The 27,457-nt window shown below is 39.2% G+C and overlaps 1 protein-coding gene across 2 annotated transcripts; it reads right to left on the reverse strand.

Moving 5' to 3' along the window:
- Nucleotides 1-4,490: 4,490 nt before the first annotated feature.
- TMX4 (thioredoxin related transmembrane protein 4) lies at nucleotides 4,491-27,457 on the reverse strand. 2 transcript variants are annotated; one of them, XM_054195623.1, is made up of 8 exons: nucleotides 27,229-27,457; nucleotides 19,211-19,326; nucleotides 14,169-14,214; nucleotides 13,546-13,656; nucleotides 12,493-12,538; nucleotides 10,166-10,267; nucleotides 7,810-7,873; nucleotides 4,491-6,529 (listed from the first exon to the last, which is right to left on the reverse strand). In XM_054195623.1, the coding sequence occupies exons 1-8, from the start codon at nucleotides 27,432-27,434 to the stop codon at nucleotides 6,243-6,245; spliced, it is 978 nt and encodes a 325-aa protein (XP_054051598.1). In that variant the 5' UTR covers nucleotides 27,435-27,457; the 3' UTR covers nucleotides 4,491-6,242. The 2 variants fall into 2 exon arrangements, with proteins under 2 accessions (XP_054051598.1, XP_054051597.1); XM_054195622.1 differs by having other exon boundaries at nucleotides 13,528-13,656.

Here is a 27,457-nt window from a genome sequence, read left to right on the forward strand (position 1 = left end):
ACTTCCAAGTTCCCCGCGAGCATTCCTGAATTTCTCCAAATCAAGTCAGAAAATACCTATTTACAGACCGTGAACAGGATAAGGTGAAGTGTTTTCAGTGAGTAGCTCACATCAATCACAGCTCAACCAATTCGCTCCAGCCCCTCCAGCTCAGTCAGAGGAATCAACGGAAAATATCTGTGACTTCAGCATGAGGCCGCGTGGAAAACGACGGATCTGTTGCAGGGATGAGGACAGTTTCTTGGCCGCTCAGCACAGGCAGTGAGCACAAGCCCCACAGAGTGTCTATTTTGTCAAACAGATTGGGAAGTCTGGGTACCGCTGGGGTGGAGGGGGACTGGAAGATCGAACAGAGGACCTGGGAGGATCCAGACCACTTGGCGCAGAACGAAACCAATCCAGGGGGGATCTACAAAGAGGTTCCGCGCAGCATTTTTGCCCCCTCCAACTGCACAGTGATAACCAGATGAAAAAAATATGCCCTTATCAAGTATGATCTTTCATGTCCTTGAGGCGGGACTGAAGGTCAAACACTTTGAATGACCACCATCATTTCTGCATCCTCCGCAAGCCCGAGAGCTACTGGCAGAGCCTGTGCCGAGACAATCGGCAGTGTCCACGTTCAGCTCTTACACCCTGCTGGAATTCAGGTTCACAGATGTAGAAGTATAAAATACCAGCAGGCTCTGAGAAACTCTAACGAGCCAAGAAAAATGGCTTTTGCATATAAAATGGAAATTCAAATGAAAATACTTGATTACTAAATCCCCACTTGTTCCCTGCACGCTTAAATACGGAGCCTTCCTTTCTCCTCCGGAAAGATGAAGTGGAAGTAAAAAGCACACAGAGGTTTTAAAGTGGTTTCTACTGGGAAAGAAATGAAGACGTTTCGTTAAAAGTCTTCACTGCAGTCCTCATTAAAGCAAAACACACCGCCTTTTGTCCCCCTGTAGGGAAGGGAATGAAGGAAAGGTATCGGCAGACTTGGATCACTGGTAAGAGAGCTTACAAGCGAAGCGCTGGTGCATGACGGCTTGGGAGCGGAAGGATAAGCAGAAAATAGGAGAAAAAGCAGCCAGGTCCTGGGAAGAGCTGCAAAAGCATCCCAAGGGATGTGCGCCGCTCCCTCCAGGGCAGCCCTGCAAAGCCCAGCGCAGCGTCCTGGTGATTCCTCTGTGTGCACGTGTGGGGGTAACGCTCGGGAAAGGGAGGGGATCCTTCCCCTTCCCACTACCGTGCTGCAGCCAACAGGCCTCCTGCCAAGATGCCAGCAGCAGCCACCAGCTTTGCATTCTCGACACCTGATGGGCCCCGAGGAGGCAGCACACGCTACACGGCGCCGGTACCAGTGGTCCGGTTCAAAATTCCAAGCTTTCCTACCGCTCCAGTACAGCCATCAGAGAGTTACCTTCGTATTTCCTCTAATAAACACAGAATTAATGCCGGCCGATTGCTTCACCAAAGTAACTTTCCAAACCCAACTGGATTTTGCCCGTGGTACTCTGCCTGCCCGCTTTCTAGGGGAAAATTTCATATCCTCACATCACCAGACAGAACAAGAAACAGCTGATTAAACAGTCAAACACCAAAACGCTCACGAAGGCTTCATTTGATCCATACCCCCTTCAACTTTACACCAGGAAATGAATGCAATGGAAAAGAAGAGAAGCAAAGTGAATGGCCAATCGCCCGCCCCACGCAGCAGTTCTGTTCCGAGGAAGGCAGGTCAGGAAACTCACCCAAAGGGAACAAATCTGTGCGCTGGATCCGTAGTTGTTCACACCATCCAAATATGTTGCGGCGATGGTTCCAGGTAGTCACTTCCCCCTCTGGCACGCCTGGCCCAAAGGCCTGTTTCTTCTTCTTCAACGACTGCTTGCTGTGAACTACGATCAGAAGATGCGCCATTTTGATCTGCGCGCTGCCCGACCACGTCAGGAAGATGAAACGTCCTGCCCTCCTCCAAATCCCAGGGAGAATTAGCATACCATTTGCAGAGAATTGGACAGTGGATTTCCCAAGAGGAGGAAAAACTAACCCAACACAGGGGTTCAGAGTTACACCATTTTGCCCAGCAAAATTTCATCCATTTGAGCCCCAGCTGCATTTTATACCTTCTGGAACGTACTGCTCAGCCCGGAGTTACTACAATGAAAAGTGGTTTTTTTCCCACTCATGTAGCAAGGAAGCAATTCATTAACGTACAGGTTTGTTTTAAAGAGTTTAAGGAATCTTTACAAATCGCAACCTGTATTATTAATTGGAAGATCAGTATTAAAAAAATAATAATCTTTTGTTAATTACACAGATGAGCCATCTACACACTGGGAAAATGAAAACTAACTACAAGATCATGAATACAAAATTTATACGGAATTTCAGTAAAAATACCCATTGTATAAATTTGCAAACTTTCATATAAAAGACAAGCCTGTATAAGATTTCCATGAAGAAAGCCCACATAACATGTGTTGCCCAGCACAGGCGCAGCATATACAGAGTATTCCAAGACTTGCATACAAGTTTCACACAAATCTCGAGGACTGTAAGTATTTCTAGCCTCTTTCAAAAGTAATCCGCTCCATTATTGCTTTTAAGCATTCACGTTCAGATCCATCAGGGACTGGTTTTCGGAGAGTGGCACACATGCCCATTTGAAATTTAAATTGGTTCTCAAAATTCTTAAGTCATTTTTGACATACAGCTCTAGTTGACAAGCCTTACAGCCCTATCCTTAATCAAAACATTTTGACCAGCGTTACCAGCAGCTTCTCCAAGGACATTTTGTCTACACTGAGACTGCAAGAACAAAGTTCCATTTTTTAAAATTAATCACGACAGAGGACAGAGATAACAGAACACTCAGATTGCACAAAAGGTTGATACTGACTTTTTTATGGAAACACACCAAATTTAATACTATCATAATAGTCTAATTAGTACTATACTTGGATGATTCGATTAAAATGTGTTTTAGTGGAAAAAAGGTATATTAACATTACACTTCTACTGCATAGCCAGGAGTCTTTCTGTGAGACACAAGTTTAGCCTTTACAGTGTTTCCTGCTGGATAAACATTAGTCAAATTTGAGTATCGCCAGTATCATGCTACAATATTTTTCCCACAAACGTAAAACTAAGTTGGAGATACCAATGGTTGCATAGCATCTGCTTTTCTAAAGGCTTCATCACAATTTAGTGATCTTTGTAACAAGGTACTCCAATACACATCAAATACAGTCAAACCCGAGTTAGCATAAATATTCCCTACTTTTTAATGACAACACAGGAGCAATGACATACGTATTATGTTCAAGAAACCTTAGAAGCCCAGTATAGCTCATTTCCAGACTGACAAGACATTTCTGTGAAGAGATAAAAGGCTGTCACTTGCTGCCCGCTTACTTACTCAACCCTTGCCCATCAGAGAGTGATCTTACAGTTAGGTCTATTGTGATGGAAAATGCTTCATATCATCATTTAAAATAATCCAAACTTAACGGTGACACGCAGAAACAGAGGAAATGTAAGCAGAGACTTCAGAGAACCACCCCACACGGGAGCTTTCTCACAGCATCTCATAAACCCTGATAGGATTAAGTGTCACTTGTGGTTTGTCTTTTTGTTTGTTTTTTTTTTTTAGATTCAGAGACACCTTAATGCAATCTAGCTCCTGTGAGAGCATCTTATTCGTCTACACATTCAAAAAGCCCGAATACCTCACCTTGAGCACTGGAAAGAGATAACTTGGCTTTTTAATACTTTTTTTTAATACCTCATACTCCAATGGCGTACAACAAAGCCACTGTAAGGAATAAGGAAGTTCTGTATCTTTTAAAGTTAAAACCTCTTTAACCAGCTAAAGATGATTTTATACGACTGGCTCCATGTTATTACAAAAGTGAAGTGAAACTGAATCAAAATTTAATATTGACATGCTCCCTCCTACACGCTGAGTGTCACAAGACCCCATGGAGTATGAAATATTCTCTTTGGTACACACCAAGGTCATCGCTGCCCTCAATCTGTGCTGGATTCAGTCCCACATATTTCTAGTGTCTGGTAGCTTTGGATCCAGGACTGAGGGGGTGTAAGTCTATTATTATCCTACGCGAGTTCACGTATCTGAATGTACACACTGACTCCGGCTTGTCTCATGAAATATGGTTAAAGTCTTGTTTTCATTTTAGAGTTTTATGCAGAGACAATGAAAAAAGCAAATACGTCATGGAAACCACAAAACTGTAGTCTGAGCTTTTAAGTGCACAGTTCTTCCCTCCAGACTACACTGGCCACAAAGTTTTCTTAATTTTTGCAATTAAAAACTTAGCTTAAGTTTGGGGGTTTTGTTTTTGTCTTTTCTTTTTCTTTTTTTTTTTTTTAAAAAAAAAAAGCTGCAACACAACTCAACTGCTACCGAGTTGCAGCCTGTAAGCTTCTGCAGTTGCTCAGTTACACGGGACAACTCCCAAATGACACGAGACAAACTGTTCTCAGTGTAGTGCAATGTATATATATTCTCAACTGTATGTTTTCACACATGTGAAAGTATATTTACATGTGTCCACTATATGAAATTCAAGCTCCAGACTGAGAAGGTTCCTTAAAAAAATTCATATTCAATATATGCAGTGTAATTTTGTTCTTTACACAGCTGTAATAGACAAATGCAAAGTGTCTACCACATAGTTTCACGACACGATACGCAACAGGACACAGACAGGAAAAGTTAAGCTTTCTTAGTAAATATGCTCTTTACGAGCATTTAAAACAAAAAGAAAAAAAAACACTTTCAACACAAATTGGCCCTATTAATCTCAGTCTCAAAGGAAACCAGCATTTTGCGCTTGCAACTTGTCTCTTCTAATGAGATGATTTCATCTCTGATTACTCTTTATTCTTGAAGAACAAGATGAAATTCATGCACGTTAGCAAGGTTTATGCAATATATACATTTAAAAAAAATAAAATCAAGATTAAAACACATCTTATGCACATGAACACACATCAACAAAATAGGAACATACAGGACCCCACTGTAGGTATTCCTCACCAAAAAAAAAGCCTTATATATTAACCAAGTCAAAGGAGGGAAATACTGATATCTTTAATGACTTAAATCTTCTAACCACGCCTAATGCTGTCTATCTAGCAAGCCATTTCCACATTACACAATTCAACAGATACACGTTTATCTTGATAAAAGATAACCCAAAAAAGCTTTGCCCTACTACCCACCCCTGCCCCTCTCTTTTCCTAATGTCCCAATTTCAGTGACAAAAAGTAGAAAAGCGATCAAAGGTAAAACCTTAAGTGCCTCTTCAGTTAATATTACTGAAGCAGTTTGAGTTCTGCCAAAACTATTCCGAGATGGAAATGGTAGAACTGCACTGCATATGACACGCTTGTTCTTGCTACAATCTATTGAAAGGGGAAAAAAGAAAAAAAAAAAAAGTCATGCTTTGGCAAAAATCCGCCCCCCACCAACATAATTTCCTTTAAACCTTTCAAAAGTTCAAATATATTTTAAACATTTAGCTGCCATTCTTTCTCGGCCTGAGGTTTTCAATTACTCAGACTCCTTGGGTTAAAAAAAACGCCACTCAGCTGACAAGCTTGAGCTGTGCAGCCTGCCTCCAAATTACCAAAAAAATGAAAAATCTGGGGGCACACAGCATACTGTATGATAAACTTTCAAAACAAACATTAATAAAAAGAGAAAGGTGCTTCAGTTGAAAGCGATAAAAATAAATCCATCATACACAACATTTTTAACAGAAGACTAGTAAGGTGCCTTCTTTCACTACTGTATCACTTATCTGGTGCTTCCGTGGCTTTTGGAAACAATAAACATCCAGACAGAAAAGTCACAGTCCTGCCAAGCTACGGTAAAGTGTTAAAACTCCCGATCTTGCTTAGGTCAATACTTAAAGGAACACAAACCTAGATAAACCATTTTATAGCTGGTGAACTGAGACGCTGTAACACCTCTTTTCTCTTAGAAGACTGCAAACAGATAAGATATACTTATTTTGATTGTCATGGCTAAAGTTATACAATACACAGCATATGTGCTTATAAAACAACCCAATAAGCAAGTATTAGCTTAAAAAAAGAGAAGCCTGCTGACAGAGCAGAGGTTTTGCGTAAACACAAATGACAAATCAAGTGTAAGCTTCAGCTTCAGACGCAGGGTCTGATACTTCTTTGGTCCAAGTGTACAAAATACACCACCAAAACAGCTATAGTCCATTATCAGCCACCTGACTTTTACGCTGCCTTACTGAGCTTTCAGTCTCTGAATCAGCTAAAGGTTGTTCACTTAAGTCTTCCATTTCTTCTTCCCCTGATTCTTTTCCAAGCGCTAAACCCTCCTCTGAGTCATCAGCACTTGAATTTGCTGCATCTTCTCCATCTGAGAGATCTTTTACATCTGCAGCCTCTTCCGCATCATCTGCGGAAAGCTCTGCAGCCTCCTCCGGTTCTTCTAATGCCGCATTCTCCACATTATCCTTTGTAATTGCTTCATCTAAACAAAATAAGAGTTTCAAATACTGGTGTTAGACTGAATCTCAGTTACATCACCATGTTTGTATTCTGAAATATTCATAAACATTATTGAATACCTGTATAGGACTACATTTTTCTCATTTCTCAATTATTTCAAATAAATCCCCGGTAGTATTTACCTTCCATTTTCATTTCTTTTTCTTGCATATTGGGCATAGATAGCTTTCATTTTATTCCACCAAGTTACAGACTAAAGACGGGTCACTTTTACTTAGCTCTTTGAAGAGGTTTAATTATCAAACAAATCAGTGGGAGAGCGGTTAAGTTACTGGTAAGCTCTGTCAGGTAACATCTGCTGTGGAGTCAACCAGCCAACTGGACAGCATACTGCACAAGGTGTGCATAGATGTGTTTTTCTTTTGATAATGATGAACATCTAAGATTGTGAAGATGGTGATTTTGCACACTTATGAATTCTAGATTTGGCTAAAGGCTTAACTCGCAAGTGTCACAGATGCATCTTCATCTTCAACAGCAAACTAATACACACAAATGTATGCAATAAAAAAATAATTTCTTCATTATAGTTAAGTTTTGATGCCACTTAATAGCACAAACATAGCAAAAGGTGTTCTGGAGCTGGCAAGAGACTTTATTTCACATGCAAGTTTCTGCCTCCCACATTCATCAAGAGCAGAATACTATTCAGAAGCCCTCTCACTAAGGATCAGAAAGACGCATGCTTTCTTCTTGTATTTGAAGGAGATGCAACACCTTCCCCCTTCCTCACACCTGCAGTCTCTAGATTCATTTGATTCCCTCTATCTCCTCCTTTCCCCAGCCACAAGTTACGTAGAGAATTTTTCAGGTTCAGGATGTTGCACCTCCTAATGCAACACACAGAGCATACATTAGGGTGTGGATCTTTCGTGCTAAAGCAAATTCCTTTCTACGTTTAAGCAACAGGCCTGGTGAATATGCACTCGCATAAAATACACCAACCCCAGTATCTTTCTTCAAGACTTCCTCATTTTAAATGCATTTAGCCCTTTCACAGTTGTGGAAGCTAGAACAATTACTGTTGAGCTGGGGTTTTTTTTGTCTGCTTTGCCATCCTCCAGGTGGATGCTTTGACATTGATATTTGAGAGCCACACATAGCAATCCTTGCCAGCGTGAATAAAGGAATACCTGGATTATTGGTTCACATTGAATTCTTGACATCGGTTTGCAACTAAGTTCTCCCTCCTACAAGCGCACATTTAGACCTACAGTATCTCACCCGCTGAAGAGTTCTTACCAGATGTTTCAGCTCCGTATCTTGACTTGGATGGGCAAAGGCAGTCTGAAATCAAAACCAGTATCTGTGTAAAGAAAAAAAAAAAAAAAAAAGGTATTTATTAGCAAACCATCCCAGCAGTCCCTGCACTATTAAGTATTTTCCTACTCATCCTTTTTAAATAGACATACAATAAAATCTAGCAAATTATACTATCTTGCTTGGAGATAAGAGCTGTCCTAAGGAGCTAAATAAAAACACTGAAAAGCAGTGTGTTCTCAGCATATACCAACCAACATTCTCTCCTTTTTATTCCAAACTTTCTGCCTCCTACTTCCCTAAATTTATTCAGTATTGAAATGGATTGCATCTCTAGAAGACAGGCCCAGAACACAGTTGAGGAATTTTTATTTATTTAACACTTATGAAACCTTCTTGGGTTTTCTATGTTTTGGGATGTTACTCCATTCCTACCCGTGATTCCCCAATACACAATGTGTACTTCCACCTTTTGTGGTTGATTTTGTCTTTTATGGGTTTTTTTTTTTGTTATTATTTAAAGCAGTCTAGTGCAGAACGCATACAATCAAAGTGCAAGGAAGGAATTTGTGTCTCATTGTCACGTGCTAAGAATAATGCAAAGGAAAGAACAGAGACAGATGATACCATGTTAAAAAAATACATTTCAATCATTGAAAAGCTTTTTAGAAAAAGCCAAGAGATTAACTTTACATGTTTTCAGCTTTTTCAGTTTGGGTTGGTTTTTTTTTTAGTGAAGGAAGGAGGAGGAAAGTTTTTTAAATCATCATATACATTTGCTCCTAGTTATGCTAACTTGATTTCCACTCATTTGTTACTGAAAATCCACCATGTAGAAAAATGCAGCTGTTTATATAGTGTAATAAGAGACATCTGCTCATCTATACCAATTCTGTGCACACATTATGTATAAAAATGTGTGTTTGCCTACATTCACACACACTGCTTTGAAATCACTTCCCTGGACTACTGAGAAACATACCACAGCAATGTTTCTTTATTTCACTAAACACTAATATTTGGGCTGAAGGGCAGAGCGCTAAGGGCCAGAAAAACCTTTACGCTTCCTACATGGAGTAACAATTTAGCAGCTAGTTAAACCAGTTAACAGCATAACTGTTTTAAACTGTCTTTGCAGTTGCAGAACACACTTGTGGACGAAGCAACTAGCCTGTAAGAAGTTCTACTCCCATCTACATCTCCTTTTCCAGCTCAGTTTCTCATTTAACATTGATATTGGAGACGTAATAGAGCCACAGAATTCAAATGTTCTGACAGGAAATAATTCCAGCTCCACAGGTAAAGCAACTTGGAACTGTTTCCACTGATGAAACAACTTAGGACTCAGGATATGGTCCTTAACATTCACATCTATAGCTAACAGGTTTGTCTGAATAGCCTTCCTCATGTTTTGGAGACTGGCATACCAGTTCTGGGTAGTAATGAGAGAGGTCAGATTTTTCAATTACTAATGACAACTCAAACAAAAAGATGATGGGGAAGGAAAGAAGTGAAGTAAGATTTCATTAAAACCAAGCTGCAACCAAAAAGTATTTTCAAAATACATGAAAATATTTTCAAAAAAAAAGAAAATATTTCAAAAAACATTTTTGTCCTTTCATTTTGAGTAACAGTGCAGCATCACACTTACGTTGCTAACCCACATAAATACAACCCCATTCCAGCTAATAACAATCTCCCCACAAAGTCTGTGTTTTTAGAAAGTTGGAGTTTTTACAAAATTCTGATCGCGTACATTCAATCCCGGTATACAAAAGTCTTAGATACAAAAGGCCAATATAAAAAAAAAAAACACTTGTTTAGTGGATGAGCTAAACAAATTGAAATTGAAGCATGAATTTCATAAAAAGGTTAACTTAGAGTGACCCAGGCTTAACCTTTACCAGAAGCAGGTAACAACACTAGAGGGGGCATCTGTAGTACTAGATACTTAAGAATTTTAATAGAATAGACTATTTCATTTGGAAGGAACCTGCAACGATCACCTAGTCCGACTGCCTGAACAACTCAGGGGTGACCAAAAGTTAAAGCACGTTATTAAGGCCATTGTCCAAATGCCTCTTAGACACTGACAGGTTTGGGGCATCAACCACCTCTCTAGGAAGCCTGTTCCAGTGTGTGACCACCCTCTTGGTAAAGAAATATTTCACAACCCTTCCCTAGCACAGCTCTGAACCATTCCCATGTGTCCTATAACTGAATATCAGGGACAAGAGATAAACTTCAGTATATCTTATCAGTGAAGTTTATTCTTTTCTTCACAAGTTAATGCAAAGCTCTAGGTAACTGAGAAAAAGAAAGTAATATGCTTTCTTACCAAGCCCAGGAACAGGCCAATCAATAAGGTAGCTAAGAAGAAGATTGCATAAGAAATCCAAACATGAATTCCAAGAGTGCCAGTGAGGTAGGTATGAATTTGCTGGAAATGAGACGAAAATACTCAGTAACTTCACACTTATGATTTATACTGCCGTCACCATTACATAAACTGATATCTAATCAAGACCTTTCATTTAACAGTATTTATACTAAAGACTTCCCTTTCAAGCCCTAGTCATCCTTAAATGTCATACTGTATTTCTTTTGATACCATTAAATCTTGTTTTTCTTTACCAAGTTGTTCACACTAAAAGGCTTTTTAAGCAAAGGGTGCACAATTACTTCTTCGTGAGGTACTCGGCACTAGACATGCCAAACATAATCTTACTGCGGATAAATGTATGAGGAAGGCTCAGAGAATACAGGAAAATATCACAACATCCTTGATCCTTCTATTCTGTAAGAAGGTGGCAACAATCAGAGACAGGCTTTTGAGCTAGATGAACCCACGGCATGAACATGCACAGTTGTTCTTACGGCCTCTGTTGTAGGAAGGAGACCATACGGTAAGCATCCCTGACAATGACAGTCACAGCACTAACAGAAGTCTGTGAAGCTGATTATTTTAAAAAGGTAATTTAGAACCAAAAAACCAACGAAATCAGGTTAAAAGGTGGGTCCTTTTATACCCAGTTCACAAGCATACCACCAAGTGAAAAAAAATGAAACCTCATGCAGAGCTTTATCCCCATAATTACACCTGGGGAGCAGAGCAGTAGATACTTAAAAGTTGCACAAGATCAAAATACACACTTAAATTTGGGAATTTATTCATTAACTAAAACTGAGCCATTTATTTCTTACTCAAGCTCTTAAAAGGAGCCGTTCCAAGTAGACACTAAGTGATTTCACTTATAAATTTGAAGAGAATAATCCAATACAATATTAAGATTTCTTTGAAACTGAAGTCTGTTATTTAAACCTACAAATTCAATTGACTGAACCAAGCATCACATCAAGTCAGATAGTTTGGGTAGGAAGTAAATTATGACATTAGATCTCTTCCAAGAGTACGTCCATTACAAAACAAACCACAATCAACATTTACAAAAGTTTCAATATTGAAATTCCAGGTTTTTGTTTGTTTTTTTTTTTTTTAATGTTAGAACAGCTTCCCACATTTATTAAAGCATATGCAAGGACAGCACAGCAAGGAGAGTGAGGAAATGCACAGCTGAAATATTCATCAAAGGGGAAAGCAAATTAGAGAAGGTTTCTTCCCAGAGCATTTAATCTTTCAGGAAGGAAACTAGACAGAGGCAACATCATTACACAGCAACCATGGAAGAGAAATGCCAGAAGGCTGTAAAAACTTAATACTATCCAGTGTAATAAAGAATCAAAGATAGCTTGCACAGGAAACCTAATAACAAAGTTTTGTTTGATTCTGGGTTAGCTACGTGCTTACTGGAAGTGAGGCAAACTTTGCTCAAACTCTCTACTACACTGATTTTTTGTAGCACGCATTACAATATTAAGACCTTTTATACAGTCAAAGACAGTCTCTTGATCTTGGCTATGCTTGAAGATTTTAAGAAAATGTATGTTTCCTGACCAAAACTGGAGAGGTCTGAAAATTCTCAGCATCTACATGTTACAGGAAAAACTTTTGATAGCTGCCAAATGAAAGTGTCTTGACATATTTTTAAGCCCAAAGCATACTTCAGTGTACGCTACGCATTTCTCCTTTACTTCCGATGACTACTCTACTGTCCAAATTTGTTGTGCTCCTATGCAAATAGTGTTGACAGTCTGAAATCCAGATGCAGAAATTCTTACTAAAGAATAAAAACCATTACCCTTTCTTCTCCTGTACAATACACTGGGTGCAAATGAACTGCAGAAGAGCTTGATTTACAACTCTGAAAATGAACCTGGATATAATCTTTAAGAATAGTATTAAGTGGAGAACCTAGTAGATGCTAAATGAATTCCTGATGTTTACAGCAGCTCTCAAAAAACTACTTTATCATGTTAGCACACTTTAACACAACGTTCTAACTATACCAAGACAATAAGAATAGTAAGTATTTTCAGTACTGATGATAATCTTTACAATCAAACTGCCATTTTTGGCATACACTATTAGTACTACAAAATTTATGGTACAAAGATACTATGCCTCCAATGTACGGGAAATGTAAGGAAAAAGTTTAACTTTCATAAAATGATAATAAAAACATTCAGTTAGGTTTTGACTTCTAAACAGAATATTATTCTAAGCATAAAGAGGGGAACAGAAAACACTACCACATAGTTACTTACCCTGATCCATCCAGAGAGGTGAAACAGCCCTGCCATGCCATGCATCCTAGAAAATAAAGACAAGGAAGGAACAGGTTTTAAGACAGACAGGAGATGAGATGCACAGCAAACTGCCCAGTAACCAAAAAAAAAGATTCTATCTATCGACATTCAATGCCATTCAGCCCCTAGTTATTGTCAGGAGGCTACTGCAAATAAATACATTTGCTCTGTATTATGTTCACTTAAGCCAGCTCAACACAAAGCATTGAAACAGTGACTTGAAAGGTGACATTTGAGCATAATCAAGAAATAGCAGCTCCACAGCTTAAACCTGGTGCAGCTGTAACTGCCTTTTCCCCAACTCACAGCAGCACACAGGCCTGTAGCTTCTCTCCCCATTACCAAACATCCCACAGATCACCTTCATTCTCACATAAAAGGTAAAGACACCCACTGGATCTTTGACATGGATTGACATGTAATAGCTTTAGCCAAAATGAAATGCAGGCCATTCACATCTTTGGTCCCTCCTTTACACCTTCCAAGCCTTCTACGCTACTTCAAAGCAAATTCAGTGCTCTGAAAACAAATTCTGATACACTGTATAAGCACTACACTGTTTCCTATTACAAGGGAGGACACCAGACTTCCTTGTAAACAAATAAGCAAGAAACCCTTAAAGCTAAAGGCTGCCTGCCTCAAGTAGCCAGAAGTCATGAAGTAATAATCTACATAAACATGCATTTGATTCCAGTACTCAGCAGATATTGAAACTGACGCTTGCATCATGCTCAGTGGCTGTACTTTTTTTCTTTATGTATTTTCAAAGATGATATAAACAAGCTTTAGCAGGCACAAGCAAAAACAAAACGCAGAAAATAAACTGCTTTTAAAGGTGAGAAACTGGAAAGCAGACTGTCAATACAGATTGCTTCTGCAAAGCCTAGACACCTAGGGAATAAAGGCCTTCTGTCTTTGAGCTGTCAACATAGCACCCTTAATTAATAATGAGCTATAAAAACATGTTTCTTGTTAATAAAAACAAAGTGTTACATTATAGAAGATGGAGACCTCCATCCTGCTACAGGCTCCACAGCTTTCCATTTTCTTTCTAGAACATAAACTTGAAGATCTTCCAATGTCCGTGAGCCCCGGTACCTGCGAAATACTCCATCATTTGCACTAAAAAACAGAAATACACATTAATACAGATAGGCCCTGAATTGTATCTATGGTTAAAAAAAAAAAAGAAACAACCAAAAAACCCATATACGTTGCAGATTTTACTTGCTCAGAAAGTTGAACACCTAAGCACTTTCGATATGTTTTGAAACTGTGATCCATGATGGAAGGTCTCGGTTTTTAAACAGCATGAGACTGATTAAACAGCATGATGAAGCCAATACTGCAAACTTGCACAAACTTTTAAAAATGCTATTAAATGTTTTTTCCATCCTGAAAAAACATCACTTTTACCTAGGTATAAAACTGTTTGTGGGAGAACCTTCCACCATAAGTTAAAAACACATACTTTATGTTCATTTAGTGCATCGAGCTCCTGAGAAATGTTTTAGAGATTGACAAAACTGAAATAAGGCAGTTGTCCATTACATCTTCAATGCCACTGTTCAAACAGGACAGGAAAAAAGAACACGTACTGAGACAGACAACTGTTTCTAGTACGACACACTTACTGGTAAATTGTAGGAAGTGTTGTGACAAAGAAACGACCACTCAAACCTAGAAAGGAAAGAAAAAGCCACATTAAATGGTTAAGTAAAATTGAAATTTCTCAGCATCCTGAATTACCTATAAATATCTACAGATCTGTTTTTGTGGACTAGAAAGAAGCAGACTGCATATACTCTACCACGGTTTTGTAAATACAGGTTAACAGTTTGTCTTTGGAAAAGCTACAAACAGTAACAGACACTAAATACTGTTGACAAACTAAGGAAAAATGCTGACCTTGAAGAATATTTATTGCAAGGTAATTTTTCTACATGGATTTCCCAACCAATATTTGCACACAGCTGAAGTTTTTGACCGGATCAGCAGTGTGCCCCTCCAAGCAAGAAACAGAAGAGCCACACAAATGCACCCATATTCCAGGATGCTGTGAGCTTCCATCTGCACATAGTCTCAGCCAGATGACCTTTGTTTGATCTAGGAAGTTGGGCCACTAACAATAGCAATGACAACAATGGCTTACAAACTCCAGCTACTGCTTTTAATTCATCCTCTAGCTGACTTTAAATTATTTAAGAGCCACACATTTCAGATTTCATGTACTTCGAGTCATTAAATAAATTAATCTTTATATTTGCTTATTTGACTCTTCCAAATAATCCATGTACGCTGCACGACCAGTCTGTTCTTATATCCTGTAGGAAAGCTCAATCTCTCTCATAAACATGACTGTAGAAAGACAACGTTCTGGATGTTTCTCGGTTCTTATCCTTCTCTTCCCGTACATCGTTCCTCTCTAGGTAAACCCAACTGGTATGTCAACAGATTGATAATAAAACTTGGGATGTCTCAGCATTTATGGTTGTACCAGATGATCTGAAAGGTCCCTTCCAACCTAGGCAATTCTACGATTCTGTTCTGTAAAATATTGCACATTTAAGCCATGCGAGTAATTTAATCATGTTTCACACTATCCAGAAGGGTGGGTCATGTCAGCATTTTGAGCAGCAGACATAAGACAGCAGAAAGGACAAAAAAAAGGCTGAAGCAGGGCTTCAAGAGGCTGACTGGAATTGATGCCCACACTGAAAGTGGGTGTTTCACTGACTGGCAAACACATAATAATCTTTTTACAAGTATCACCCCAGACAGTGACAACACAATGCAGCTCATAGGACAGAGAAACTAGCGCCACATCGTCAAACAGCAGCTTGTGGGCAGAAGGTGTTTGAAATTCTCTGGTCTGGCACTCAGTAATGCTACAGAGTAATAGGTGCACGTGCTTCCAGCTTCACTGCTGCGTGAAGATGTCCCAGTGTATGAAGGGTCAGCTGTGAAGCAGAAAGGTCCCAAGCATCTTATAAGCAGGCTGTCCGCGTGACTCAACTAGCTAAGTTGTCAGGTGAAGACATCACCCTCTCTCCTCTGCTTCCAACTCAGAGGAAAGTCAGGGCTACTTGACACTACCACCCCCTGACAATTATAAAACCTGCAAGTGAGAGGAAGAACTCATCTTAGTGCTAAGTAATATTATTTACTACTCAACACATCCATCTTAAAGACTGCAGAAATGGAAAATGTGCTACTAATGCAGTTAAAATACAGCAGACTTCACAGATTATCAACCCCTAGATATGCAGTTACTCCATTAGTAAGAGCTAAATTCCTCTAGCCAGCAATTGCCATTCAGATAAAGTACCAACGTAAAAAGTACAAATCAGTTAACTTTTCCTTTTATAGAGTTCTGTGAAAACCTTTCGGAAAACTAAGTCCTTATTTGGCTTTCAATAAAGCAAACATCCTCTGGCACCAGGAAGTTAGCCATGAAAAACTACTGTAGCAAGAGATTCTCTGCCTCTAGAGACAAAGATAAGCCAGACTGAACTAAGCCAGGTATTTTTAAAAGCATCAGTTATAATCTTTTTTTCTAGTGTGAATTCCCTTATGGAATACGGAAAAGAGGTTTGTGAAGGCTTTGCTGTTTGGGATTTTTTTTTTTTTTTTTTTTTTTAAGACGTTTAAATCAAACCAAGCGCAAGCATCTTTAAAGTTCCAAAAAGGAAGTCATCTTCATTTCAACTTTTCAGCTTTCTGCCTTTATTGCTATGACAGGCAGGATGGCAGAAAACTTCATGAAACTGCTGAAAGCTGTGCCAGCACAGGCAGATACAAAGTAAACAAAAACACAAGCGTAACAGTAGAATTCATCAAGCTGAAAGCACAGCTGCACAAGAAAAACTAGGTGGAGAGCCATAAAGAACATAATAAGCTTAAGAGCAGAGAAAGTCATGGGAACACTGAAAGATTCCCCGTAGTTCTCCCAAATGCTAGTCAGACAAAGAGAAAATAAAATAGCAGGCATAAATCTCTTCTACCAGTAGCCTATCCTAGAGCAAGTACCAATGGTCTCAGAAAGAATAATGAAATCTGTAATTTATAAAATATAAAGCGTGTTGCCAAAATGCACCTAAGCACGCCCAAAACTTTAATTGGAGGTTTGTTGCTTATCTAAGACACCTCCTTAGAACAGTAAAAGCAGATGTGAGCCAGCTACAGAGAGCTAAGAACAGACAGTAAATTGTTTTGGTGCGTGTATAACACAAACTTGCACTGGTTAATGGTTTAACTTGAAATACAGTTAAGCATCTGTCTTTGTTTGCAAATTAAAAACAGACATACACCCATTATGAAGTCAACAGCTAATCAAGAATAGGAAAAAACCTTCAGTATTTGCACGCCAGCCCCAACCCTCCCAAAAATACAGAGAATAGAGATGTCATCTAAAAATACAGCTGCTTTCATCAAACAACTACTCAAAGAAGATTACAGAAGGTCCAAGAAGTCTCGTTTTAAATCAAAGGTAAATGTTGTGATTGTAAGCTTAAGAAAAGCACCACAAACATACAGAACTTTGAGACTGAGAAGCATTTCCATTACTTGCACTTGAAATACTGAATGTTTCGATAGAAAAGATGTGGAAAAACCAGGCACTTTAAGACTAGTACATCAAGTGACTGAAATATGCTGTAAATCCATTAAGGCTCTGGTGGATTTATTCTTCGTGCATCTGCTGTAATTAAGTACCATCAATGGCTACTTTCTCCTGCAGCTTTTGGAAGTGCAATTTTACGCTGCTCTGCACTCATCTAGTGGTTTTCCCCTAATTTAACACATTTTGACTACTTTCAATTTGATGAAGGGATTACATAACCAAAGCTAATTAAGGTACCATTGTGCAAGGAAGAACAAGAGACAGAACACTTAAGCACACCAGCCCAAAGGCTGAAGCACAAGCCTATAGTAAAAATACCTCAATAACTTTGGAAAGCTTCCAAAGGAGCTCATATACCTTCAAAATTACATCAGCACCAAAGGTCAAATATGGAATAAATGTTTGTTTCCCAGTTTGAGTGTTCATTAGTTTTAGAAGTGACTATATGCTTTGTGCTGAACTGGACATTGTAGATATATGCTTAGGTACAAATTCATCATTTTGGGTCAGTCCTTTGACTTGCAGAAGTCAAACATCCTGTGAGGTCAAGACTCTCAGCAACGTTAGATATTCAAATATTTAAGGAACTTCTGGTTAAAAATCACATCTAAGGTCTTAAGAATCTGGCATCAGAAAAATTTATACCATAAGAAAGTATCAAGTACCTGACCCTTTCAGGTCCCAACACTTCCACTCAAGTTTTTTACCAGGAAGAATAATTTTAGTTTTACAGCATCACTTCTGAAAGTGCATTTTTAAATTACAGTCACATCGAAACGCCCCAATCAAGATTGAAATCCTTTTATTTGAATACTGCATAAACAAAAGAATCCCTGTCTAATTGGAAGAAAATAACAAGTCGGGATTATAATGAACCCCCATTTGCAGCCTTAACTGCAGAGTAGCCACTACTTTGTTAATGTGTAGACTAAATTTTTACCTATGCAAAATTTTTTAATATTCAAACTCATCTGTTTAATAAACTGTTAATGATTAGTATATGCACTAAAGGAGAGTACCACATCAACAGCTTTTTGGCACCAGAGTTTTTGTATACTTCTAAACTCTTAAGAAAACATTAGCCTACACAAGGTCTAGAACAGCTGGCATTTTCTTGTGAACTTAAATTGCTCCGAGACCAGAGTTTAAGTCATTTCCCTTCTGTTAACTTGATAAAGCTAACTTGTTTGGCATGTTTTCAAATAATAAAATGGGAGATATTTTCCACACGCTTTATAAGGCAAACAAAAATATATAAAAAAAATAAATCAGTAAAGCTTAGGAAGAGATGTTACTAGAATAAAAAGACTAACTCTGTCAGTCTTGATACTGCTGACAAAAATCTTTTATCCCCTCAAAACCAAAACAAGCATGAAGCATTCCCAAGAGATGCAGAGGTTTAAACAATATTAGTACTGCTTACACAAACACACATTCAAAACTTTGAAAGCGAGTCACTAAAGGAATAAATATGATTGTGCTCATGCTTCTGTGGATAGTTAGGAAGCTCTTTTTGTAAACACATTTGCACATGTGCATCACCAACAAAAAACAACAATAATGTCTGTACTTTAAAGCACTACTAAAATTAAACAGGACAATAAACCAGCACCATCATGGAAACAGTTAAGAACTTATTAAAGCAGGCTCACACTGTGGTAATGTTATCACACCCTGAACCTCTCGGTAACTGGAGGCTACAAAACTGGATTCTCTGCAGACAGTTTGGAGGAGAGAGGAATGAGACAGGCAACAGCTTTCAGTCAAGCAGATTAGAATAGAGAATAAGTCCCTTTTAATACAGTATTAAGACAGATCACTCCCCAATTCTTTAATCCTTCAAATTGAGTTTATAAACTTAGGCTCACAGACATGAACTATATAGAGAAGCAAAATGTGGATAATGTTATTTTGACTCAGAAACCTCTTTTCTGACTTGGCTGGTATCCCAGGTCCTCCAGTAAAATAAAGCACCCTCCCAAAAGTACCCACTGTACTAACTGGTACTTATATTGAATAATACCTTTTATTAAAACAGTCTATTTCATACTATACCTGGTTCTTGAGTGACATCCACCTTTCCCACAGTGATACCTAGATGTTCGCTTTCCTTTGCGAAACTCTCCCATGCCAATTCAATCTGTTGACAAGCTGCACACCAAGGAGCATAGCTAAAGGGGGAACACAGGTTAAATATTTTAATATTCTTACACATATAGACATTCAAATTGATTTACTGTACAGAGAAAATACAAATGCATCAATCACACAGGAAAAAACACCTACATTTTTTCTTAATCAGGTCTACTGTTTTCCCCAACACTGGACACTTCTAAAATTCAACTGGAGAAGGTGCTGGGCCATCTTCTCTAGACCATGCTATTGCCAAGAAAGGCTGGAACAGATGATCCTTGAGGTCCCTTTCAACCCGGTATTCTGTGATAATCAAGTAGTTTTATCTCAATCCCTACATTCCTCCTCATGTTATTAAAATAAAACCAAATCACCACAGATTGGAGAAATTCATATACAAACCCCTCATCACTTGTGATTTATTTTATTTATATATGCAATAAATCCACATCCATGGCAGCTAGCCGAATTATTGAAGCCAGGCTGTTGTCTGAAGTGGTAGCCTTCAACATAACATTTTGCATTGATTTCCCACACCTCAGAACTTCCAGAAATTTGCCTTAGTCTACTACTCACTACATCAAAGCATGCCCTTTTGGAAGAGTGTACATCAAATTCCTACTTCTTATACTGATTGTCCTTCTCAAGTCCTGTTTTTCCTCAGAATTCATTTCAGCAAAATAAGAAAGTCTGTTTCAAGAGCTTTCTGTACTACCAATTGGAACAATCAAACTAAGTTTGCCGTTATTATTGATAATTAATCAATTATTGTTTAAGGTACTATCTGATCTTGAAATAGCAATTTGGGACGTACCAACACTTTTGTTTACATTTGACATTCATAAGCATTTATTCTAAATGACATTAAGTGGAATATGCAATACATGTGGCTAATATTCATATGATTATAAATATTTTCTTTAGCTCAAAGCAGCATTAAAATCCACTCATATCACAGTTCGGTAGTGACAGAACATAAAAATTAACTTCACAAGAAGCCTTAGTTGGTGGCTTCCTAGTTTTTATTATCAATATTGCATGTGGCATGGCAACAGTCACATACAAGGCTACGAGACCCAGACACTCCAGCTGAATATTGCCACAGACACTCAGGCTTAAACTATTTGGTTTTCATTCATGAAATTACATGTTCAATGTTTTGCCAGTCAGGAAACACCCTGTCCCTACATAGACAAGAGAGAACCTGCAATAGACATCACATTTTTGCAGAGTTATCACTGCTGTTTACTTCAACATCCTCACTTTTCTGAAGTCTTAATGTCGACGTTTGCTATGCAGCACTTGAAGCACTAAGAATTCAGGAGTGCCTCCTGGATAAACAAAAACATTCTATGGCCACCTCGGTCTTAAAATACCTCCCCTTACACTTTCAGTAAGATACAGAAGAGTAAAATACTACACACTTAGGTCACCTTCATCAAAAGTTTCAAAAAACTTTTTGCACCCTGAAGAATTCAAGCTTAATGGAAGTACTTTATTTCAATATAGGCTTCTAATGAATCCTTTAGAACTGCGGATGCTTTGTATTTCTGCAAGAGTCACGGTAAAATTACCATTCTTGTCTTCCCCAGAAAAAATATCAATATCTGTAGAAGCAGGAAAACAGATCCACGTGTGTGCTGTGAAACCAGTCTTCACTGCTCCTCCTCAAGTCACAAAATGCACGACCAGGTCACTTACAAGCACAGATGTAACCACATTTCTTCTGCCATACTCCACAGACAGAGCAGGAAATAATTAGCACCTCGTCAACACCACCAAATTTAGGGCGGTTACTCCTCTAGCTTTTCCCTTTGCACAAGCGGATACCTTTAGCTGTTAACTTGTTTGCACTGTGCCGTGTGCCCTACAAGTGTGACAAAATAACAGCACTCTGGTCTTTCCAGTTTAAAAATCAAAGTCCACTGGAATTTAAATCAAGAGCTGGACACTTGGTTAAGGAAAGAAAGTTTTTAGTAGCCTGTTACACATTAAAAAGCCATTTACTGACCTCCACCACTTAGAAATTAGATTGAAAACACCACATACATTAATTACACATTGCCAAGTTATTCACTGCAAGCAGGTATAGCACATCTCTCAACATACACCTCATTTGTGGCATTACCAGACCTCTTACATAGCACAGAATTTTACAACTCAAATATCCTCATCCACAGTCTACCCTCCACAAATGAGACAACATCTATCTACCGGTCAGGTTCATTGCAAGAACAGTTGGCTTAGGTGGATTAAAATCACTATTGCAAAGTAGCAAGATGTTCTCCAGTTCCTACTCCAATCACTTACAATACCTGAAGCTTTTTTGGAGGGCATAACGATAGCAATCCAGAAGCAGAATGTTAAGCTGTTAAGAAGTCAAAAGCAAAGTCTATTTCTATCTCTGGTCTAAAGCATAAAATACCAAGCTTTGGCTTCCAAATACCAGCAACTTCACCAATGGCTGCCACAAAAAAAAAACAACAAAAACAAACCAAAACCAAAACACACCAAACAAAAAACCCCCCACCTTAAGTCAAAACCAGTTTGAACAAACGTGCCATTCAGTCATTTCACTACAGAGTTGATCAGTAAACATAGAACGATTGTAATAAGCTTTACTGATACAGTTTCCAACTCCAAGGCACTAATCTCTCTTCTTGTAACTGCCTGGCTAGGGAATTCAGCAATTCACCCATTTTCATATGAACGTAACTGACTCTTATCTGCTTTTTCACTACCATTACCGTTAACTATCAGTGTTGAACAGCTGTAACCTCGAATACCATTCTATTCTTTGCTCTGATGGTAATTTCATGAAGTTTCAAGAACCTAGGAACAAAAGAAAAAGAGCTTACGTATATAGGCATGGGAGGATTTGGTGAAAACAGCAAAATAGGCAAGATGAAATTTTCTCCGTTTAGTCTATTTTTTCTCAAGACACACAACTTTTATAAAAGGTACTGCTTACAGTAAACCAAGCTATTTGCTGGATTTCAGATTGGGAGAAATATTAAATTTAGACGTGCAAATGTTGAGACAGTACCTAATAGAATGGTAAAAACAGTATCAGAAAGAAATAACTTTTATTCTTTTAAATAGTTTTGCCTTATTGCTACAGATTTCATAAGCATACCAAAAAAAAAAAAGAAAAGAAAAAGAAAGATGGTTGATGTGGTTGATGTCTTTGGTTGTTATCTTAAGACTATCATTAGATTTGTCCTTGTTCCTAAATACAGATAGCTCTTGAGGCAGAATAGGCATTGTTGCAATTTCAACAAAAGATAAGTTTCAGAAAGACAACTATATGGTTTTAGTCTACTTTTCAAGTGAGCAGGTGGTAGCGAAAGACACAAAAGTTAGTCCCTGTAATCTACCAATACCTGTATCACAATCATACGGGCTCTAGAAGACGACAAGAAGTTTTCTCCAGTATGCCAAAACACCTCCAAAACAGACAAGACCTCCCAACCTAAAAACACTGGCTCCACAACAGTGGGTTTTGGGGTTTTTTTTGTATTTTTATATATATATTTTTTTTTTTTTTTTTTTTTTTTTTTTTTTTTTTTACAAACTGCTGAAGCCCTTGCTATCTCAAAGAGAAAACAAAGGAGGTTTCTTCCCTGGATTCTCCTGTCAAACTTTACTCAAATGTCTTTAATCACAGATGGCCTGCTGAAGTGAGAATACACCAAGACACTGCTCTGGGGAAGTTGTTTCAGCACACAGGCGCAACCTTACGAATTACCATTCTGCTGTGTCTACTTCAGTAACCTGGCATGCATATCTTTTCCAATAATACCTGAATAAAGGGGAAAAGTAACTGCATACCATTGCAATGCATTAGACATCAAGCAAATTGTATTCTCTCAGATAATATTTCAAGCGCTACTTTCCACTTGTTCTACAGGTCAGTAACAAAATGCACTTCAAACTTCCAAGAATAAGATGAGGTGGCAAAGCAGGGTATATCCTAATTATTTAGTGCTCTGTTTTCAAAACCAAGAAGAGGATATGAGTGCTATATGCAATTAAAAAAAAAAAGACCCCAACAACTTTCCATTCACAAGTAATATTTTTTTTTAAAGATATAGAACTGATTTTTAAAACGTAAAGCAAATCAATCACTGAAAAATTATGTGAAATCTTCTAGAACTTGAGCAGATCAACTTCCATCATTCTAGATGTATTTGTCCCCTTCTATAATAACAAAGCATCTGCTGCCAAGGATATTTTAGTTTCCCATTTTATCAGTTCCTGTTCAGCCAATGCATGGCACAGGAAATTAGCCACACGTTTGGTTATTTAACAAGAGTCCATAGATAATTTGGTCACTTCCTCTGAACTTAGTTAGCAGGGCTACAGAAGCTTCAGAACCGAAAGAGAGCTTTGGTAACTTCATTTTCATTCCCCCCAGCTTTTGGGGGAGTTTGTTTTGTTTTTTTAAGAATATGACAAAGAAAAGCCTAGACACTAACAAATCACGAGGAAGTAAAAGACTATACTCTCACAAAAGACAGAAAATTCCCAATCTTAATGAACTCTAAATCTGTCACAATCATCATTAAATAATTTACATAATTCTTCAGAGTCTTTCATGCCAACTGTTTAAAAGCGTTAAACCAGGTAAATACCAAAAAATTCAGGTAGATCTTTAGCACACTCCCTTGAAACCACAGACAAAAGTGCTAATGGGAGGACTGAACCCTTGTGATAAGCCTACTAGATAGCAGGGCAATGTTTAACAATAAATGATAATAAGAAAATAAAGTATGGGCCTATGCTATAGGTATGATAAGCTAGCCTTGAAAACATGACTACTACTTACACCATTCTCCCAATTTTCACCTGGCTAGAATTAAAATAGAAAATTAAGACACCGTTTTTAGGTACATACAGCAATAAGTATGTGCTGAAACAAATGGGAACCAAAACATTTAACACCCTTTGTGGGAACTAAACTAGAGATTTTCCTGATGGGCAAGTACCTAAAGTACTGCAGGTGCAACAGGGGCATATTAAATACCTTCATTTATAACCTGAGGCATAACAACAAGTTGTTTATCATTGGGAGGTTTTTGCGTGTGCGTTTGTTTTAATCTACTTCAAAAGGAAGATGATGTTAAATTAAGACCAATCAAGCTTGGAACAACCTGTGTTTACAAGTGCAAAATGCACTTCTAAATAAACAGACCAGAAATTATTTTTTTACACTCCTAATAGACACAATATTAAAACTAAAGACAAAAAGAAAATTCCTCATATTAACACATCATTATCTTGCAGCTACAGACTAGAAACGAGTCAATAGGGAAACCTTTTGTAACAGTTCATTCCAGCATCACACTCACAGCACTTCAGCGAGGATCTGTGTGCTGCGATAGTAACAGGAAGCAAGACGTGCTGCAATGTCTTTCCGAGACACAGTTACCCAGAACATTTTTATCAATGAAATGCAGCAGTGGCTCCAATGCCTGCCATTTTGCCAGCTATGAATAACTGAATATTTACAAAAAGACAGCCAAGTACACACACTTTAGCTAGGAGGAATGAAGGAAGAAAAATCCCTGTTTCCACTGCAAATCCCACACACAAGTAATTTCTGACTTAAGTTTCTCTATTTGTGCACCTGAGGTCAACAAAACAGCAGTAGCATGCAGTAATTCGCCTACACTAGTTTCACAAATAGAAAAAGCGACATTAAACAGAAATAGCAGTACCCATTCCTACCAGGGCAGAAGGCTTCAAAACAGTAATCTAGAACAGGTGACCAAAATAAATATTTTTTTTCATGGAGACCCTATAATGACATTTATACTTAAAAAAAAAAAAAGTACTGCTTGGAAAATAAAGGTTTTATAAACAAACAGAAGATTCTTCAAGCAAAGGATGTTTCGATGAGCGATACTGCAGTCTTGCCAACAGACCTACCACACAGCACAGAAGGAATCAATGAACTGACATGCAGGACTCCTGCCCAGATCACCAGCTCTAAACCAGATAAAAATCAGTAGAAGCCAAAATCCACCAGCATGAAAACAACTGCAAGGATCATAAGAAATCAACACTAGATCTCAAACTCCTGTTTAGCCACAATTGGGAATTTCAGACTCTCGCTAATTCAAGAACAGCAGCATTGAGTTAGCAAGAAAGACAAAGGTTCCTTCTCACTTAAGAGAAAAGCAGAAAGAACTAGAATGTACCACAGAAAGTAGCATGGAGAACCAAGGATCTTTCACACATCAAACACTGTACATAAAATAAAGTCTAATTTAAGCAATGTGGCAACACATACCATATTCAGCTAGCACTAAAGCTAACTTTGCCACCACTGCCATTGTCAGACTCACAAAGGATTTGAACTGTTCGCTATCCTACCCACTTCTGATTTCAGACACTTCCTCTCTTCTTTCTTCCTCAGGGGTAAACACCACTAATTATTTAAATATTTTCTCTTAGAAATAAAAACTTTGAGTCACCATAATCTTTAAGATTCACTAACTCCTGTATGAATCAGTAACTTTCATACAATAGTTTCCACATAGGACTAGGATGTCAGAAGTGAAAAAAGTTCAATTTAAAAAATGAATTTATTTTCTCCCACTCCAAGATCATCTCTTCCACACCTTTTATAACACAATAAATGAAAAGGGAAAAAAACAGACTCAAAATCAACCTCAAATCCATAGTCACAACAGCGGGCATCCCTGGGTACCTCAATCAGCTATTTCAGGATTGTTCCCATCTATTCACTGATTAATAACAGGTGCCCAGTAGGATCCTGAGCATTAAAGCCCTAGGGGAAGTGACAGTCCCTCTGCCTAAGAAGACTGTAGATAACGCAAATTCAATAGTAAACCAAAACTTAAAGCAGGTGGGTAACTATTTATGAATGAGCATGAGTTCAGATGTTGTAGGGCAACCTAGTCTGTTTCACAGGCTACCCAGTCTGTTTCAAACTGTCCAAACTCAAGCACTTCCACAGAGGAGTTGCACACATGCCACAGTAAAATCCCATTTCATAGCTGCGCAGCACACAGATATCATGTGAGCACACAGCCTACTTAAACTTCTCCTTTCTTCAACTGCTGTCTTCAAAAAGCCCTCGAGTTCCTTTTTCCCCTTCTAAACACAAGCAGGTGAGCTAGCCTCCAAGCCCAAAATGTCACGCTTCAAGAGCGGTATCATGTCGCACACAAAGCCATGACACCACTTCTAAGAGAAGCACTCAAAACCCCAGCCCACAGTAGGCAAACCTCTCTAGCTGTCACCCGGATAAAGCAACAGCCGCACTGGAAAGTTAATGGAACCTGATGCACCTCCTTTGAAGAGGAACTCTTGGGCAACGCGGCTGGAAGTGAGGGCGTACTGGGATATTAAGCAACTTACCACTTTGGAAACCTACTCCTGCTGAACATGACCTACCGAATTTGGCCTTCCTACCTTGCACAGAGGCCAGCAAAAGCCCCTAGCGTGTGAGCAGTGCAAGGTGCAGTGCCTGACACTGTTCCTCAGCTGGCAGCTGTCTGGGATGACACCGCTCAAATGTAATCAAATGACACCAGGGCTTACCGAGACGTGCCCGGTTTAACCTTGGGGCCGTCAGGCCTGACCCTGAAGGAAAGACACCTTTATCAGACCACCTCCAATCAGGCGAGCGTGTGCCTGCAGGCTCAGGGCGGACAACGCTGGTGGAAGCGGGGATTCAGGTGCTTTAGGTGTCCCTGGGTGGACGCCGCCCGCCCCACCGCCCCGGGCCAGCCACCGCAGGGGCGGGGAAGGTGCGCGGCCGCTCCCGCACTGCCCTTCGCGGGGTGGGGAAGGCCCGGCCCCTCTCCCCCGCACCGGTTACCGGCCTCCCCGAGCTGAGGGAACTTCCCCCTTCCCTCCCCTCCCCTCCCGGTGCCTCAGAGTCGGGCGGGACAGCGGCCGTTACTCACAACTCCAACATCCACTGGCCCTGCAACACCAGGCTCCAGTTGGAGCCGCCCAGCACTTGCACGCGGCTCCGCGGCTCGCCGGGGCTGCCCGCCCGGGAGGAGGAGGAGGAGGAAGAGGCGGTGGCTCTTCCCAGCACGGCTGCGAGGAGCAGAGCGGCCGCGGCGCAGCGGAGGATCGACCGCCCGCCCCGGCCGCCCGCCGCCATGTTCAACCCGCCCGCCCCAGGAA

Source organism: Rissa tridactyla, chromosome 3 (assembly GCF_028500815.1).
Source record: "Rissa tridactyla isolate bRisTri1 chromosome 3, bRisTri1.patW.cur.20221130, whole genome shotgun sequence".
NCBI classification, from domain to species: Eukaryota; Metazoa; Chordata; class Aves; order Charadriiformes; family Laridae; genus Rissa; species Rissa tridactyla.